The sequence below is a fragment of the Schistocerca serialis genome, chromosome 3 (assembly GCF_023864345.2).
Source record: "Schistocerca serialis cubense isolate TAMUIC-IGC-003099 chromosome 3, iqSchSeri2.2, whole genome shotgun sequence".
In the NCBI taxonomy this organism is placed as follows: Eukaryota; Metazoa; Arthropoda; class Insecta; order Orthoptera; family Acrididae; genus Schistocerca; species Schistocerca serialis.
Genome location: NC_064640.1, coordinates 319,556,486 through 319,575,422, shown reverse-complemented (window position 1 = coordinate 319,575,422; position 18,937 = coordinate 319,556,486). Strand labels below are relative to the sequence as shown.

Below are 18,937 nucleotides of genomic sequence, written 5' to 3'. Positions count from 1 at the left end.
CTCCGTTTGCTGAATGGTACCTCCTGGGGAGCGGACCAAGTGTTCCTTCTCCACCTATATCGCGCCTCAGTTCACTTGAAATTGGACTATGGAAGCATAGTTTACTCCTCTGCTCGGCCGTCTATTCTTCGGCGTCTTGACTCTGTCCACCACCGTGGATTGCATTTAGCATCTAGAGCTTTTTACGCCAGCCCTGTGGACAGCCTTTATACCGATACTGCTGACCCTCTGCTGTCCTATCGGTGAGCTATCCTTCTGAGTCTTTATGCTAGCCATCTTCCATACCTGCTAATCTGGCCCATGACCTTTTTTTCGACGCCTCCTTGGATGTAGGGTATGCAGGCTGCCTTTCCTCTCTACTACCACTGGGAGTCTACTTCCGTCAACTGCTATGTTCTCTTTCCTTCCGCTTTTGTAAAACTTTCTTGACAGCGGGGGGTACAGCACGTCCTTGGCTCTGCCCCCGGACCTGCCTGCTCCGTGACGTTTGCCAGCTTCCTGAGGATGGTACCCCTTCTCTTGCTTATCATCGGGCATTTGCTGCTCTATGCGCACAAATGAAGCATGCCACATTTATTTACACTGATGGCTCAAAAACATCATTTCGTATTGGGAGTGCCTATATTGTCGGCGACACCCCTAATCGATTTCGGCTTCCCGACCAGTATTCAGTTTTTACTGCGGAGCTTTACGCTGATCTCCAAGCTGTCCTATACATCCGTCGCCATCAGCAGATACAGTATATTATATGCTCAGATTCGCTCAGCTCTCTCCTCAGTCTCGAAGCTCTCTACCCTGTCCACCCTCTGGTCCACCGGATTCGGGACTGCCTCCACTTGCTCTAGTTTGGGGGCATCTCTGTGGCATTCCTCTCGATCCCAGGACACTTTGGTATCCGTGGAAACGAGGCGGCCGATATAGCGGCCAAGGCTGCAGTCTCCCTTCTTCAGCCTGCTGTTCGCATGGTTCCCTTTGCTGATCTGCAGAGTGTTTTATGTTGTCACATTGCTCTTTTATGGCACGCACATTGGTCTACACTTACCAATAATAAATTGCTGTGCTTGGACCTCTTCCTGCCAAACTCATTGTCGGGAGGAGGTAATTTTAACTAGACTCCGAATAGGGCACTGTCTTTTTAGCCATCAACATCTTTTAAGTGGCGATCCTCACCCACTTTGTCCCCATTGCTCTCAACTGTGGATGGTGAGATACCTTTTATTTGAGTGCCCCTACTTTACTCTGCTACGCGCCCGTCTACAGCTGTCGCCTGATATACCAGCCGATCGCGTCCTCGAGTTTATTAGTGTTGGTGAGATGACGTTGGTCATTTGAAGCTCTTTTTGGGGAAAACACCCCCCCCCCCCCCCTTCTATAGTGGTTTTCTAAGCTTTCCTTCTGTTTTTTAGTTTTCACACTTTTTGAGTTTCACTCCCATTGCTGCTGATTTCCTTTATTTTGCCTAAGCCACAGACTGGGCACTAATGACCTTAGCAGTTTTGTGCCCTAAAACCATAACAAAAAAAAAAAAAAAAAAAAAAAAAAATGCCTAGGCTGTCAATACCACAGTTCAGTTGCATCCACATCGTTACTTTGTGCCAGGAAGGGCTCTCAACAAGGGAAATGTCCAGGAATCTTGGAGTGAACCAAAGTGAGGTTGTTCGGACATGGAGGAGATACAGAGAGACAGGAACTGTCAATGACATGCCTCACTCGGGCCGCCTGAGGGCTACTACTGACGTGGATGACCGCTACCTATGGATTATGGCTCTGAGGAACCCTGACAGAGATGCCACCATGTTGAATAATGCTTTCCGTGCAGCCACAGGACATCGTGTTATGACTCAAACTGTGTGCAAAAGGCTGTGTGATTCGCAACTTCACTCCTGACGTTGATGGCGAAGTCCATCTTTGCAACCACGATAATGTGCAGTGCGGTACAGATGGGTCCAACAACATGCTGAATGGACCACTCAGGATTGGCATCGCGTTCTCTTCACCGATGAGTGTCGCACATTGACATTGCTTGACCAGAGTGACCAGCATGTTCTCCAGAAATGGACCCTATTGAACATGCCTGGGATAGATTGAAAAGGGCTGTTTATGGACGACGTGACACACCAACCACTGTGAGGAATATACGCTGAATCGCTGTTGAGGAGTGGGACAATCTGGACCAACAGTGCCTTGATGAACTTCTGGGTAGTATGCCACGACAAATACAGGCATGCATCAATGCGAGAGGGCATGCTACTGGGTATTAAAGGTACTGGTGTGTACAGCAATCTGGATAACCACCTCTGAAAGTCTCGCTGTATGGTGGTACAACATGCAATGTGTGGTTTTTATGAGCAATAAAAATGGTGGAAATGATGTTTATGTTGATCTCTATTCCAATTTTCTCTACAGGTTCCGGAACTCTTGGAACTGAGGTGATGCAAAACTTTTTTTTTGTGTACAGTTGCATCCTTAAGTCTGTTCTGTTTTTTAATCCAGTCCACAGCTCATGGTCTATGTATTAATATTACTGCCCTTAGTTTCTTGGATCCTGTGTTCGATTCCCGGCTGGGCAGGAAATTCTCTCGTCCTCTCAGAACTGGATGTTTGTATTGTCCTAATTATTTCATCTCATCTTCACTGATGCACTAATCACCAAAAGAAGGAAGACTTGCACAAGGCAGGTAAATGAGCCCACATAGGTTCTCCCAGTCGGTAATACCTTATGATCCTTTCGTTCCTGCAAACCATTAGTTTGTTTTTCTTGTCTCTGTTTCTCCGATGCTCACAAAATACCCCTCACTTCTTGAATGCTTTTTGCATTTAAAAGTCCTTGACACTAACACAAGCAATAGTTTGTAATACACAGTGATTGTAAACATCCATTCTCATACAAGTGGAAAGTTAAGTTTTTAAAAATGTATTTAGTTAGCTAAGAGCACTCTACTCTTTTTACTCCTTTGTATCTTTTTTTTGCAGTCCATCCACTCATTGTCTTCAGCTTTTTTGTATATTGATTATACATTAAATGTAATATGATTGTTCAGGTATACTCTCAAATGTGCTATGTTAAGACGTTCTCTTGCTTGAAGTGTATCTGTATCAGGCATAAACAAGATGTTGTCATCAGCAAAACAAAAGGGTTTCAGCTGGGTTCCATCAACACTCATTACTGTTTTGTTTCTCCAGTTCAGAGATCTGAGAATAGTTCTGGTGATATCTCTTTGCCTGCCTCTTCTTTCACTTTTGACTATCACTGTCTTCATGAAGTCCAATGAAATTTGTAGCATTGGTATACTCATTTTTCAGTATACTAAAATAATTGCCTTGTTTTTAAAATGCTGAAAGTACAGATCTTCCTAAAATATTATTGAAAGCTTTTGTAAAATCTCTAAATTGTGTGCAGATTGGTAATTCATAGGGTCATTCTACAGTTTCATTTGAGACTTGAAAATCAAAATCTATTTCTCTTTATAAGTGGTTGTTGATGATGTCAGTTAATATTCCCATGAGTTGTGCTGCCTGTATAAGGGACAATCAAATGAAAATGAGACAGATCGAAAATTAAGTAAACTGTTTATTATATCAAAAGTAATCACCATAACTTTTAATACATTTATCCCACTATGAGACAATACAGTCCATGTCTTCGTGGAGACATATTTGCAGTAGCCTATGGAATCATGATTGCACCCAGGCATGCACATCTTTCTATGAAGCAAATTGACATTCATTAATGTGTTTCTTTGGATCTCAAAAAATATGAAAACTGCATGGGGTGAGATTGGGACTGTGTGGATGATGTGTAAGGGCTTCCCAGTGAAACTTCTGCAATGTAGTGAAACAGTCTTGGCAGTGTGTGGGTGGGAATTATCCTGCAACAGAACAAAGCCTGCCGTCAATATTCCTGGGCATTTGGACTTGATGGTGCATTTAAAGTTCTGCAAAGTGTCTACACACCAATACGTGTTAATTGTGATGCTGTGTTCCAGAAAGTCAATCAGCAGTGGGCCCTTGCAGTCAGAGAAAGTCGTCACAGCTTTCCTGAAGTTGGTGTACCTGATGTTCAGACTATGCTGAAGAAGTTTCAGTGGGATGCCCTTCCACATCTTCCATATAGTCTGATCTCTCCCTACGCAATTTCCATATTTTTTGAGCCCTTGTGAAAGGCATTTGTGACCGTTGATTTGCTGTGGATGAAAAGGTGCATGCCTCGGTACAATCATGGTTCCATAGGCAACTGCCAATATTTTTCCATGAAGGCTCTGAACATCTTGTTCCATGTTTCAACAGTTGTGGTGATTACTTTTGAAAAAGTGAAGTGTTTACTTAATTTTCCCATATGTCTCAGTTTCACGTGAATGTCACATTTTAAAGTGGAGTAATGATTACTATCAGTGACTAGTGTGCTGCAGGCCTCCATTCAAACATGATTACTGGAGTTATTTGTTATTCATCATTTCAAGGTTCTTGAAATTTCTTATGTTTGTAATGTTCGTATAATCTGGAATATTTAGTGTCGCAAGCCATTGTATGGTTTGTGGCGGTGGGTACCTTGTACCACTAGTAGTCATTGTTTCCTTTCCCACTCAAAATTGGAGCAAGAGAAACACTACTATCTATGTATCTCTGTGGGACTTAATTTCTCTTGCATTCATGGTCCTTGGGTGAAATGTATGTTTGCAGCAATAGAATCGTTGTGCAGCCAGCTTCCAGATCCGGTTCTCTAAATTTTCTCAATACTGCTCAGTGAAGGGTTTGTCATCTTCCCTCCAGGATACCCACTTGAGTTCACAAGTATTTCTGTAATACCCGCATGTTGATTGAACTTACTGGTAACAAATCTAGCAGCCTGCATCTAATTTGCTTCGATGTTGTCCTTTAATCTGACCTGATGGGCATAGCAAACACTCTAATGGTACTCAAGAATAGGTCACACTAGTATTCTGTATGTGATATCCTTTACATATGAAACACACTTTCCTAAAATACACCCAATAAAGCAAAGCTGATCATTCACCTGACTTACTGCTGTCTTTATGTGCTCATTCCACTTCATATCGCTTCGCAATGTTACGCCTAGATATTTAATTGACCTGACTGTGTCAAGCAGTACACTGCTAATGCTCATCATCAATGGCTAACCTGTACAGGCACTAGTTGACTCAGGGGCTTCCTTTTTTTAATGTCAAATGCTTATTGTAGACAGTGGTGTCTGATTATGCTAAAAGTCACAAATAGGAAACATGTCCAGTGGGCAGGAACATGGAATGCAAGAATAACACTCAGTGACAGAACACAACCTTTTGAATTTGTCATTTTAACAGAATTTAGTCCTAACATTACTCTCAGATGCGATTTTTTGTTGACATCTCAAGCAGTCGTATATTGTAGAAAATCAGAGCTCCATATTGACAGATCTTATCCTATTAGTAGACATAAAATTCATCAGGGTGGTTGTTAACCATTGAAGATGATGAATCCTCTCATTATCAATGAGACAATTTGTAATCGTCACTCCAGATGCTTTTGTCGATTGCAAAAAGCTACTCAGGCGTACAAGTGAATTCTGCAGGCCAGCAACTATCATACCATTGTACGTGGTTAAGGAGAACTTCGTCATGGGCAGCCCCAACTCATCCCTAAAGGTAGGTTTGTAGCAACAGCTGAACCAGGTCATGAAGGACAGATTAGTGCCATTGACGAAGAATCATGCTCCCATACCACTACAGACAACGCAGTTGAGGAAGCCACTATGAAACAGCCAATAGCATATAGCTCGACCAAGGAACAGCATAAACATGTTTTAACAGTTCTGCAGCAGTTTTCAGATGCTTTAAAATCTGGTGTGGAGAAAAGTCAGACCAAATGGCCCATGGTAAAACACCATATCAACATATATCATCATTGTCCCATTAAGCCAGCATTCGTAAAAGGTGTCGCAAGCTGAATGAAGGATAATCGGTGAGGAAATGGAGAAGATCCTGCATGATGACATCACTGAACTTTGAGTCCTTGGCCACCTTTGTTCGTCCTTGTGAGAAAGGGTGGCAAAGCGTGGTGTTTCTGCATCAATTACTAGCAATTGAACAGGATCATGAAAAAATCTCTCTCTCCATTGCCACGCATTGATGATAGTCTAGACTGCTTGAAAGGAACAAAGTATTTCTTAACTATGGACAAGTAGACAAACTACTGACAAATTGAGGTTGATGAGGCTGACCAGGAAAAGACTGTGCTTAGAATCCCTGATAGCTTCTGAGTTCAAAGTTGCACTGTTTTGACTAGTTAACACTCCAGCCACCTTTGAACATATGATATAAATCTTGTCACTGCAAAATGAGGAAACAAATATGTACCTATACATACTGCTCACTAAAACCACTTGTATATGAGGTAGAGAAAGGAGGAGGGCAGGGTGCTTGTGAGAAAAACGTAAAAACAAATACATGCTCATATGCTTGTCATTTGCATCTTGACGACATTACTGTTTTTTTCCTCAAACATGTCTGAAGAACATCTAAGCTACCTAACAACTTGTATTGAAGTGTACAGAAATTTCATTCCCCTGCCCGAATCCAAGAAGTGCCCCTTAGTCTTCCAAAGAAATAAGAATCTTTGAACATTTAGTGAATGGCATCTGAGTCCATCCTGATCCAGAGAAAATAGAGCAGTCGCAGATTCTCGACTCCTCAGTGCATTCGTAAAGTGAGAAGTTTTCCCAGAGTGTGGTTGTACTTCGGGCGATTCAGACAGGCCTTTTGTAGCAAGCCACATCAATTACAGGAACTACTGCAGGGAGATGCTACATTTGCCTGAAACAAGGTGCAAGAAAGGGGTTTCCTTTTCTTTAAGGATGCACTAACATCTTCTCCATTCCTAACATTGTATCACAAGAAGGTAAAGGTAGAACTTCAGACCAACACTAAAATGTTATTGATTAGGTTCAATTCTCATACAAACTCAGAAATATGCTGAAAAGATTATAGCTTATGCTTCCAGAGAATTCTTGAAGTCAAAGACGAAGTGCTCTGCAACCGAGAAATGCTTTGGAGTTATTTGGTCCATCAACAAGTTCCAGCAGTACTTATGTGGCAAACTTTTCACCATTGTGATGGACCACCATTCTCTACACAGACTGAGTAGACTGAAGGATCCATCAGGTCGACCTGTTAGGTGGACGTGGGCTTCAGAAGTACACCATGACAGTGGTATACAAAAACCGACACAAACACAAGGTTACCAGCTGCCTTTCAAGGAATCCTTTGGCAGAACACAATGGCATGGACAAAAATCTGTCATAGCTACATTAAATGAGATTGGTGTTTAACACAATGAAGATGCAGCATTGCTGGAAACCATAGAAGCCTTGAAGGAGAAGGATCCGACCAAAGGACAATTTTAATTAATAAACAGATCATTGTATAAAAGGAAGTATGATCCAATGGGGGAGAAATGGTTGCTCATCATCCCAGCTCATCTGTAGCCAACTATCTGGAAGTATTTCCACAACACTCCTACATCTGATCATCTGGAATTCAGGAAGACTCTAGGCAGAATCATACACACATCACTGGCCGGGTCTCCATTGACCTGTTAGACGCTACATGAGCCACTATAAGGAAAGCTAACAGTGAGAGCCTGTGCTGGAGTTACCTCCAGGATATCTGGTACAAATTCTGTCCATAGCAGTGCCATTCCAATGAACTGGGATGGACCTCTTTTGGACATTCCTGAGCTCAGGAACCATGAATCGATGGATAATAGTCAGCACTGACTGTGTCACCTGATACGCTGTTGCTAAAGCTGTGCTACCTGCTGAAGCAGAAATTGCCAGGCTGCTTATGGAAGACTACATTCTGAAGCACAGAGCACACTATGTGATGATCTGTGATTGTGGAAAAGTTTTCCAATCAAGACTAGTATTGGAAGTAATTTCGTGTTACGACACCATCCATATGATGACAAATGTCTTAACACCCACAGACAAATGGCCTCACAGAACTCTTTAATAAGACAGCAGATATTCCCTTAATGTATGTTGATGTTGAACAGTGATATTGGGATAAAATACCATATGCCATGCCATTTGCATACAACATAGCAATGAAAGACACTACTGGCCTTACACCATCCTTTCTGCTCCATAGTCATGAAGCCAAACAACAATGAATATACTGTTCCCATTTCAACTAGACAAAATGGAATACTACATGAAACACTTAATCACCATGACCAAAGAAGCAAGGGAGGTAATTGCCAGGACCAAAGAAGCAAGACACCTGGCTTGCACATGGATCCTGGACACCCAGGAGAAGGACCGAGAGTGCTGTAACACCAGTCACCAGCCAGTGAGATACAACCTAGAACGTTACATATGAAGTCAAGGATTATGACTCATCAAGTAGACAAAAGTGTAGAGTCTTCATCCATGTGTGCTGAATGAAGCCTTGTCACAGTCCTGAGGCACAGATTGACTGTGAGGGCTTCTTATTCAAGGGAACTGAAGACCTGCAGAGTCACAAGTTTTTGATGGGAGGGGCTACCATTGATGATGAGGAGGCTGTGATAATGTGACCAGTATGGGGAATCCACAAGTGCTGCTGTACAGACGACCATTGATATAGTCTATATCCAGGGTACCATCGTAAGCTCCAATGACAAATTTCTGAAATGGCAGATCATTGTTTTTCCAGGGAAAGGAGCAATAAATACTGCAAGCTGTTCTACATGCAGCTGGCTGGTGCGTTGCAGGTCACCAATCCAAAGTTGACCACCAGCAATCATTTGCTATTCAGTACTTATCATTTCTGGAAGGTTCATGAAATTTCATATGTTTTAATGATTACAGGTTCTGGAATATTTGATATTTGTATAAATAGCAGTACTGTCTGTATGTTGGTGTTGGTAAAAAGTGTGATTTCAGTGCTGTGTGTTACACTTCATTGACAGCCCTGCTTTTGGATTTGGACTTGATTGTGGTTACGACATGACAGTATCTTGTGAATTACAGGGAGGGGGCAAGTACGTGTATTGTTTCTCTCTCTATCTCTCTCCTTTGCTGTGAAGCAGAATTATTGGAGCAGTTTTTGAAGTACTAAGAATTGTCTTCCTTGCAAGTATCCAGTAAACAATTTTGCATGCTTCTTTTGTATTTTTTTCCCTTAGACTTAAACCATTTCTGTTGAAACTCCACCCCCAGAGGCTTTCCTTCCCTCATACTTTGATGTGGTTTATACACCTCATATGTAGTTATTTTTAGACTGTTACTATTATCATTATCAATTATATGCATTTCTGATTTGTCTCTTGAATTAGTCAAACATTTAAAGTAATCTTTGAGTGTCTTTGTGGAGTTACTAGTGTTGATAGGCACTGTGACCCATCTGTCATCTTAACTTTCAGATTGTGATGTATAACAACATAAGTCCAACAACAGTATGAGTATGAGAAAGACAAGTCATTTTTGTCAAAAACTTTATATTATATTTTCTCTCACTCAAATACATTTCTAAGTTGTTTTAATTAACTCAGTGTAACTTTGCTGTTATTTTCTATCATTTAAAGGTTTCTATAAATTATCACTGTAGTATTACACCACTTTTAGCCATCTGTTAGCTTGTTCTTGCATGGACTTTTTACTTGGCATATAAAGACTTTCAATTCTGTATAAGTTTACTTTAATATCTCTAATATTAATTTTACTTTTCCTGAGTATCTCGGTACCCTTCCTGGTCTGTTCCTCTGTAATAAAACAAATAGCCAGTTTTAATTTTATATGGTCTTAATTTTTTACTCCACTTCTAATAAACCTATCTTCTACTACTGTATCTTGTTTGTTGTTGTATGAATCCTGTTTCAACCCTGCTACACTATCAGCTGGAGTAACTGGACAAAAGTAATCACATGTAGTACTAATTTTAGTAATATGTATTAGAGGGTGAAATCTGAGAGTGATTAGATGGGGACTTGATCAGAAAGTTTTCATTTCATATAAATGTGTGCTGACAAGGACAATATTTCATATTGAAATTGGTGGCGCATCATAACCACACATTTTTCATTTATCTAACAATTGGCTGATTTGCAGACCCATGTTTACTGGAACATTCATTAATGACTGATTATACGAAGGGTACTGAAATGTTAGAAATCTTGAAGAAAAGTATATCTGGTAAACTATATTTATTAATTGAAAAAAAATGGCAATGACATAATTGGAAAGAAATAGTAATTATGATGCAGTTTACCTCACGTAGTTTCCTTCTAGTTTCCTTCATTCTCTCTTCAACATAAATCTCAAAATATGCAAATAATAATGTTCTGTTCGTGGAAATATGGTTTTCTGGAAGTAAGTGCTTTATTTGTAATTTTTTTTTTTTAAAAAAAAGTATGCACAGAAACCACATTCACCTGTACATGACTAAGCTGCTTTTGTAGACAACAGGGCCAATAAAAATACAATACAATACGAGAACTAGTGAATGAAATAAACTGTCTATGTAATTTAGAGTTTAGAGCTAAGCGAAAGGAAGTCTTAAGACAATGAGAGACAACAAAAATAAAATGAAGCTGTGCTGCACATCAAATTGGGGGTAGATACAGTAGAGGCAGTGAATGAATTTTTTTGTTCAGGAGGCAGAATTGTACACGACACTTACAATGAAAGAGCAATGAAAGCAAGACTAATGCAGATAAAAATCTTTTCTCCATGCAGTCTCAGAAAAATTCTGAGGTTATTAAAGGTTTGAAAATGGCATATTTGCAACTCTATTTTCAGCTCGGTATGGAAAGCAAAGGGAAAAGGGAGGTGAGATGGAAATAATAATAATAATAATAATAATAATAATAATAATAATAATAATAATAATAATAATAATAATAATAATAATGGAGGCCCGGGAAAAGAATCGGCCTCCGGTATGTTCTGCCAGTCGTAAAAGGCGACGAAAAGAACAAACCACTAATAGGGCTAACCCCTCTTTTAGTGTGATTAGTTGGTTCAGGACAGAACTAAAGAAGCCTCGGACAAGCGCCGTCATGGTCGGGGACGACACTTGAACCCTATGCCCGCCCACAATGGTAACGACACTGCTAGCCAACTGGAAAATGATTTAAATCCAAATAGAGGTGTTTTGCAGGATATGCTTCCTGCAACCACCCTAGAAGGAAAACAAAGACAGAGGATGAGATGGTCAGATGAAGTTAATCGACACCTCATGTTCTGTTATTACCAAGCAACAAACCTAGGAACCAATACAACTGGATACAGATCACAAGTATACACAACATTTATTACCAGATACCCAGAATTAAAATTTTTAACAGAACAACGATTAGCTGATCAGATCCGTGTAATAATAAAAAATAACAGGATACCCCAGTCAGAATTAGAAAACATCAAACATCAAGTACAACAAATACTGGAACAAAATAATGTGCAATCAGAAGAAGAAGAAAATACAGTAATGGACTCAAACATCCCAGAGCAAACAAACAAAGAACAACATGCACCAATTAAACAATCAGAGGAAAACGAAATCTTAAGACAGCCACCAGAACAAGCACAAATAGAACACGAAGTGACACAGATGTTAGATATAGAAGAAAAATTTCAGCTAACATATATAGAATACAAAGACACAAATACAGACATTAGACCATTCTTGCGTAGACCACCAAATAACCCACAAGTCGAAACAACAATAAAAACTATCAACACAGTCATACACAACAAAATAAATGAAAATACAACTATGGAAGAGTTACAACTACTGGTTTATATAGGAGGACTCACTACACTAAATATACACACTAGGCAGAGATCAGAACCAACCAACACACAGAAGAAACCCACAAAACCAGCATGGCAACACAGGCTACAGATCAAAATAGAAAAACTGAGAAAAGACATCGGACAGCTAACACAATTTATAAGAAATGAAATCTCGGAAAAAAAAACGAAAAAGGTTAGGTAAAATCTCGCAACAAGAAGCGACAGAACAATTAGACGAAAAGAAGCAGAAATTACAAGCATTAGCCAAACGACTCAGAAGATACAAAAAAAGTGAAAATAGAAGGAAACAAAACCAAACATTCAACACAAACCAAAAGAAATTTTACCAGACAATAGATAACACACACATTAAAATAAACAATCCACCAAACATAACAGACATGGAACACTTCTGGAGCAACATATGGTCAAACCCGGTACAACACAACAGGCATGCACGGTGGATACAAGCAGAAACAGATACGTACAAGATGATACCACAAATGCCTGAAGTGATAATTTTGCAACATGAAGTCACCCAAGCAATTAATTCTACTCACAATTGGAAAGCCCCTGGAAAAGATAAAATAGCAAATTTCTGGCTAAAGAAATTCACCTCAACACATTCACATCTGACTAAATTATTTAACAGTTACATTGCAGACCCATACACATTCCCTGATACACTTACACATGGAATAACTTATCGGAAACCTAAAGATCAAGCAGACACAGCAAACCCAGCTAAATATCGCCCCATAACGTGCCTACCAACAATGTACAAAATATTAACTTCAGTCAGTACACAGAAATTAATGACACATACAACACAGAACAAAATTATAAATGAAGAACAAAAAGGCTGTTGCAAAGGAGCACGAGGATGTAAAGAGCAACTGATAATAGATGCAGAGGTGACATATCAAGCTAAAACTAAACAAAGGTCGCTACAGTATGCATACATTGATTACCAAAAAGCTTTTAATAGTGTACCCCACTCATGGTTACTACAAATATTGGAAATATACAAAGTAGATCCTAAATTGATACAGTTCCTAAACATAGTTATGAAAAATTGGAAAACCACACTTAATATCCAAACAAATTCAAATATCACATCACAGCCAATACAGATTAAGCGTGGAATATATCAAGGAGACTCATTAAGTCCTTTCTGGTTCTGCCTTGCTCTGAACCCACTATCCAACATGCTAAATAATACAAATTATGGATACAATATTACTGGAACATACCCACACAAAATCACACATCTACTATACATGGATGATCTAAAACTACTGGCAGCAACAAATCAACAACTCAACCAATTACTAAAGATAACAGAAGTATTCAGCAATGATATAAATATGGCTTTTGGAACAGACAGATGTAAGAAAAATAGCATTGTCAAGGGAAAACGCACTAAACAAGAAGATTACATATTGGATAACCACAGTGACTGCATAGAAGCGATGGAAAAAACAGATGCCTATAAATATCTAGGATACAGACAAAAATAGGAATAGATAATACAAATATTAAAGAAGAACTAAAAGAAAAATATAGACAAAGACTAACAAAAATACTGAAAACAGAATTGACAGCAAGAAACAAGACAAAAGCCATAAATACTTATGCTATACCAATATTGACCTACTCATTTAGAGTAGTGAAATGGAGTAACACAGAACTAGAAGCACTCAATACACTTACACGATCACAATGCCACAAATATAGAATACACCACATACATTCAGCAACTGAAAGATTCACATTAAGCAGAAAGGAAGGAGGAAGGGGATTTATCGACATAAAAAACCTACATTATCGACAGGTAGACAATTTAAGAAAATTCTTTCTAGAACGAGCAGAAACTAGCAAAATACACAAAGCAATCACTCATATAAATACATTGGCTACACCACTGCAATTTCATAACCACTTCTACAACCCTTTAGATCACATAACATCAACAGATACGAAGAAAGTAAATTGGAAAAAGGAAACACTACATGGCAAGCACCCGTATCATCTAACACAGCCACACATCGATCAAGACGCATCCAACACATGGCTAAGAAAAGGCAATATATACAGTGAGACGGAAGGATTCATGATTGCAATACAGGATCAAACAATAAACACCAGATATTACAGCAAGCATATTATTAAAGATCCCAATACCACAACAGATAAATGCAGACTTTGCAAACAACAAATAGAAACAGTAGATCACATCACAAGTGGATGTACAATACTGGCAAATACAGAATACCCCAGAAGACATGACAATGTAGCAAAAATAATACATCAACAGCTTGCCTTACAACATAAACTTATAAAACAACATGTTCCCACATACAAGTATGCACCACAAAATGTACTGGAGAACGATGAATACAAATTATACTGGAACAGAACCATTATAACAGATAAAACACCACCACATAACAAACCTGACATCATACTCACCAATAAAAAGAAGAAATTAACACAACTAATCGAAATATCCATACCCAATACAACAAATATACAAAAGAAAACAGGAGAAAAAATTGAAAAATACATCCAACTGGCTGAGGAAGTCAAAGACATGTGGCATCAGGATAAAGTTGACATCATACCAATTATACTGTCAACTTCAGGAGTCATACCACACAATATCCACCAGTACATCAGTGCAATACAGCTACATCCAAACTTATATATACAACTACAGAAATCTGTAATTATTGATACATGTTCAATTACCCGAAAGTTCCTAAATGCAATATAACTCATACCATACAGTTAAAAGGAAGTGACGCTTGATCAAGGTCCGCGTCACTTTCCATTTTTAACCAGACTTAACGTCTGAGAAAGTAAAGAAATAATAATATTCTACTACTACTACCACAACTACTACCACCACCACTGCCACCACCACCACCAGGAAAATTAGTATGGGGGAGGAAATATATTTGTGGACGATATCTCAGAAATATGTCAGTGGGTCATATCCAAAGGTATATATTATTAATTTAGGTTTATGAATCAAGGGCACAGAAGAGAGAGGATTTTGAGGGGGACAACAAAGCCTCATGTTATATATAGTGTGAAACATGGTTGAAGATAGGAAGAAAATAAAAATTTCTCCACACCATTAAGTATGCTAAGGGCAAAAAGTAGTCTGTAACACAAACAAGACAATAAATTTCTTTTTGTGTTAGTATATGTTAAGTGTTCTTTGGTTGTTATTTCATCTCATTTTTGCTGTACCTATTGCCTGTTTCCACTAGTTGTTCCAGCATATTTGATTCTTGCATTTTTTCTTTCTTTTGTGTATATGTGTGAAATAATAAATATACTTTTCCTGTAGGGTATTTTTAATCAGAAACTGAGACGATACTACCACTATGATGAGGAATTGGTGGTTCCTATAATTGAGAACACTCCTCGAGAAGAAGACTTACAGTTCCGTCTGAAACAAGTACTAGAAGAGTATCCAGAAACATCAGCTGTTCTAGTACGGCGTCATGGTGTATACGTGTGGGGAAATACATGGCAAGAAACCAAAGCAATGTAAGTCACATACAAAATTTATTTCCATTAATCTTGGCCTATTTACTTAAACCAGTTAAATAATGTGTTGAGTATAGTGATTGACTTCAAATCCTCATCTAACCATTCAGATATAGCTTTTCTGTGGTTTCTCTAAATAGATTAGGATGATAGTTGAGATGGTGTCTTCTCAAAGAGGACATTTCCAATTTCCTTCTTCATTATTCTCCAGTCGGCACTTGTGCTCTACCTCTAATTAGTATGTCATCAGTAAGGTGTTAAACCCCAATCTTTGCTTTAAATAATTACGTCGCTTCATTGAAAATCTCCAGAGAGCAACTTGAAACAAGACAATACATTATCTTCACAGTGGTTAAAAGACTAAAAATCAGAACTTCTCCATGTCAAAATCTGTCAAAAAGTATGGTTTCTGGAATATGTTTCGTTTGACCTTTAATTCCGGAAGAGTATATTTTCTGTATATTGGCTAAGGTTTGAAATGATGATTATTCTTTATGAATTTCCTTACATTCCACATATTGATATAATGAAACCGTGATGTTTCCTCCAATCTGTTTATGACTGTACTAGTGTAATGTTGTTGTTGTCCGAAGACCTATTCATCTCTGAATAAATACTGGAACCCCACATCTATTTAAACCTGCTTGCTGTACTCTTCTCTCGGTCTCCCTCTGCAATTGACAATTTCTTGATGTCTCAGAATTTTTCCCATCAACAGGTCACTTCCTTTGGTCAAGTTGTGCCACAAATTTCTTTTCTCTCCAATTCTATTAAGTACTTCCTCATTATTCATGTGATCTACCCATCTAATCTTCAGCATTCTTCTGTAGCACCACATTTCAGAAGCTCTATTCTGTTCTTGTCTGAGTTGCTTGTTGTCAGTGTTTCATTCCATTCAAGGCTACACTCCAGACAAATGCCTTCATAATAGACTTCCTAACATTTAAATCTTTGTTCGATATTAACAAATTTCTCTTCTTCAGAATTGTTGTCCTTGCATTTGCCATTCTACATTTCATATCCTCTCTGTTTCAGCTGTTATTAGTTACTTCACCAACCAAGTAGCAAAACTCGTCTACTACTTTTAGTGTCTCATTTCCCAACGTCATTCCATCATCATCATCATCATCATCTGATGTAATTCAACTCCATTCTGTTCAACTGCTCTTTCAATACCTTTGCTGTGACTGACAGAATTACAATGTCATTGATGAACATGAAAGTTTTTATTTCTTACCTCTGAACTTAAATTTCTTCTCCAAATTTTTCTTTGGGTATTTTTACTGCATGTTCAGTGTACAGATTCAATAACATTGGGGAGAGGCCACAACCCTGTCTCACTCCCTTCTCAACCACTGCTTCTATTTCGTGCCTTTCAACCCTTATAACTGCCATATGGTTTCTGTACAAGTTGTAAATAGCCTTTTTTTCACTGTCATTTTAGTCTTGTTTATCTTCAGAAATTTAAAGAGTGTATTCCAGTCAACATTGTCAGAAGCTTTCTCGAAATCTGCAAATGCTGCAGTTTGAGGTTTGCCTTTCTTTAATGTATTTAAGATGTGTGACGATACAACTGCTTTAATCCATAATGAGATCAAAGGGTTGTGATGTTAAAGACACACTGTTCGGCAAATGCACTGCTCTGTCTGAACTAGTAGCTCAATATTGTCTTAGCAGTGAGCTATGTTCCATCTGCTTTACATCCTAGCAGCTAAACATGCTGCAAATTTATAAAACTCATGATCCTGCTGTCTAAATTGTCCAAGTTTTGGCAAGCTTTGTCAAGTTTTCCAAAATTAAATAAAGTAAAAGTTGAATAATTAAAATATTAATAGAAGTGTTAAAAAGATGTATCCTTTTGGATAATTTATTTTATGACTAATGATTTATTCACCTATAAATATTATTGCTTGTACACAATGGGATGACGTTTATGATGTGGTGAATGGTTTTTCCATCTATAAAGATTTTATTGTAAATTTTCTAAGCAGTCTGGCATCCATGAATGTGGAAAATAAATAAACAAACAAATCTTAACCCACATACAGGAGAATGACATTAAAAACTCTTTGTACAGCACCTAGCACTTTTTTGAACTTCTGTGATTTCATGCAAGTCACAATTAGATTTTTAATTTCTGAGTCAACTCATCAACTCTTTTTTGAACAGTGTGACTTAATTTCCTGGGTGGTTCTCGCATACAAAAAAGGGTAAGGCAATATCTTTCCTGATGCAGTTATTGTATACTGTGCTGTGAAGGAACGACTAATCTTGTTCAGATCGATTTTCAGTCCTTTTTCCACTAGGGGTCTATTGTACATAAATTGGTACTGGCAGCTGGTTTGATTTGTATAATTTATGTGATGGAGGTCAAAATAGAGGATGAGTACTTTTGTCTTCATATGAAATCCTTACTTACTGACCTTACGACTTATCTTGGAAGATAGATTAAGGAAAAGCAAACCTACGTTTCTAGCATTTGTAGACTTAGAGAAAGCTTTTGACAATGTTGACTGGAATACTCTCTTTCAAATTCTAAAGGTGGCAGGGGTAAAATACAGAGAGCGAAAGGCTATTTACAATTTGTACAGAAACCAGATGGCAGTTATAAGAGTCGAGGGACATGAAAGGGAAGCAGTGGTTGGGAAGGGAGTAAGACAGGGTTGTAGCCTCTCCCCGATGTTGTTCAATCTGTATATTGAGCAAGCAGTAAAGGAAACAAAAGAAAAATTTGGAGTAGGTATTAAAATCCATGGAGAAGAAATAAAAACTTTGAGGTTCGCCGATGACATTGTAATTCTATCAGAGACAGCAAAGGACTTGGAAGAGCAGTTGAATGGAATGGACAGTGTCTTGAAAGGAGGATATAAGATGAACATCAACAAAAGCAAAACAAGGATAATGGAATGTAGTCTAATTAAGTCGGGTGATGCTGAGGGAATTAGATTAGGAAATGAGGCACTTAAAGTAGTAAAGGAGTTTTGCTATTTGGGGAGCAAAATAACTGATGATGGTCGAAGTAGAGAGGATATAAAATGTAGGCTGGCAATGGCAAGGAAAGCGTTTCTGAAGAAGAGAAATTTGTTAACATCCAGTATTGATTTAAGTGTCAGGAAGTCATTTCTGAAAGTATTCGTATGGAGTGTAGCCATGTATGGAAGTGAAACATGGACGATAAATAGTTTGGACAAGAAGAGAATGGAAGCTTTCGAAATGTGGTGCTACAGAAGAATGCTGAAGATTAGATGGGTAGATCACATAACTAATGAGGAAGTATTGAATAGGATTGGGGAGAAGAGAAGTTTGTGGCACAACTTGACCAGAAGAAGGGATCGGTTGGTAGGACATGTTCTGAGGCATCAAGGGATCACCAATTTAGTACTGGAGGGCAGCGTGGAGGGTAAAAATCGTAGAGGGAGACCAAGAGATGAATACACTAAGCAGATTCAGAAGGATGTAGGTTGCAGTAGGTACTGGGAGATGAAAAAGCTTGCACAGGATAGAGTAGCATGGAGAGCTGCATCAAACCAGTCTCAGGACTGAAGACCACAACAACAACAACATGAAATCCTTCTGCAAGAGCACAGGGGCAGTATTGGAGCCCAT

The 18,937-nt window shown here is 38.6% G+C and overlaps 1 protein-coding gene across 1 annotated transcript in view; it reads left to right on the top strand.

Annotated features, from left to right (window-relative positions):
* LOC126470127 (probable methylthioribulose-1-phosphate dehydratase) overlaps positions 1–18,937 on the top strand; it is a 100,229-nt gene that overhangs the window by 61,179 nt on the left and 20,113 nt on the right. Inside the window, exon 6 of the mRNA XM_050097742.1 lies at positions 15,129–15,331. Within this exon, the coding sequence (XP_049953699.1) occupies positions 15,129–15,331 (203 nt within the window). The remainder of the gene's footprint in view (positions 1–15,128; positions 15,332–18,937) is intronic.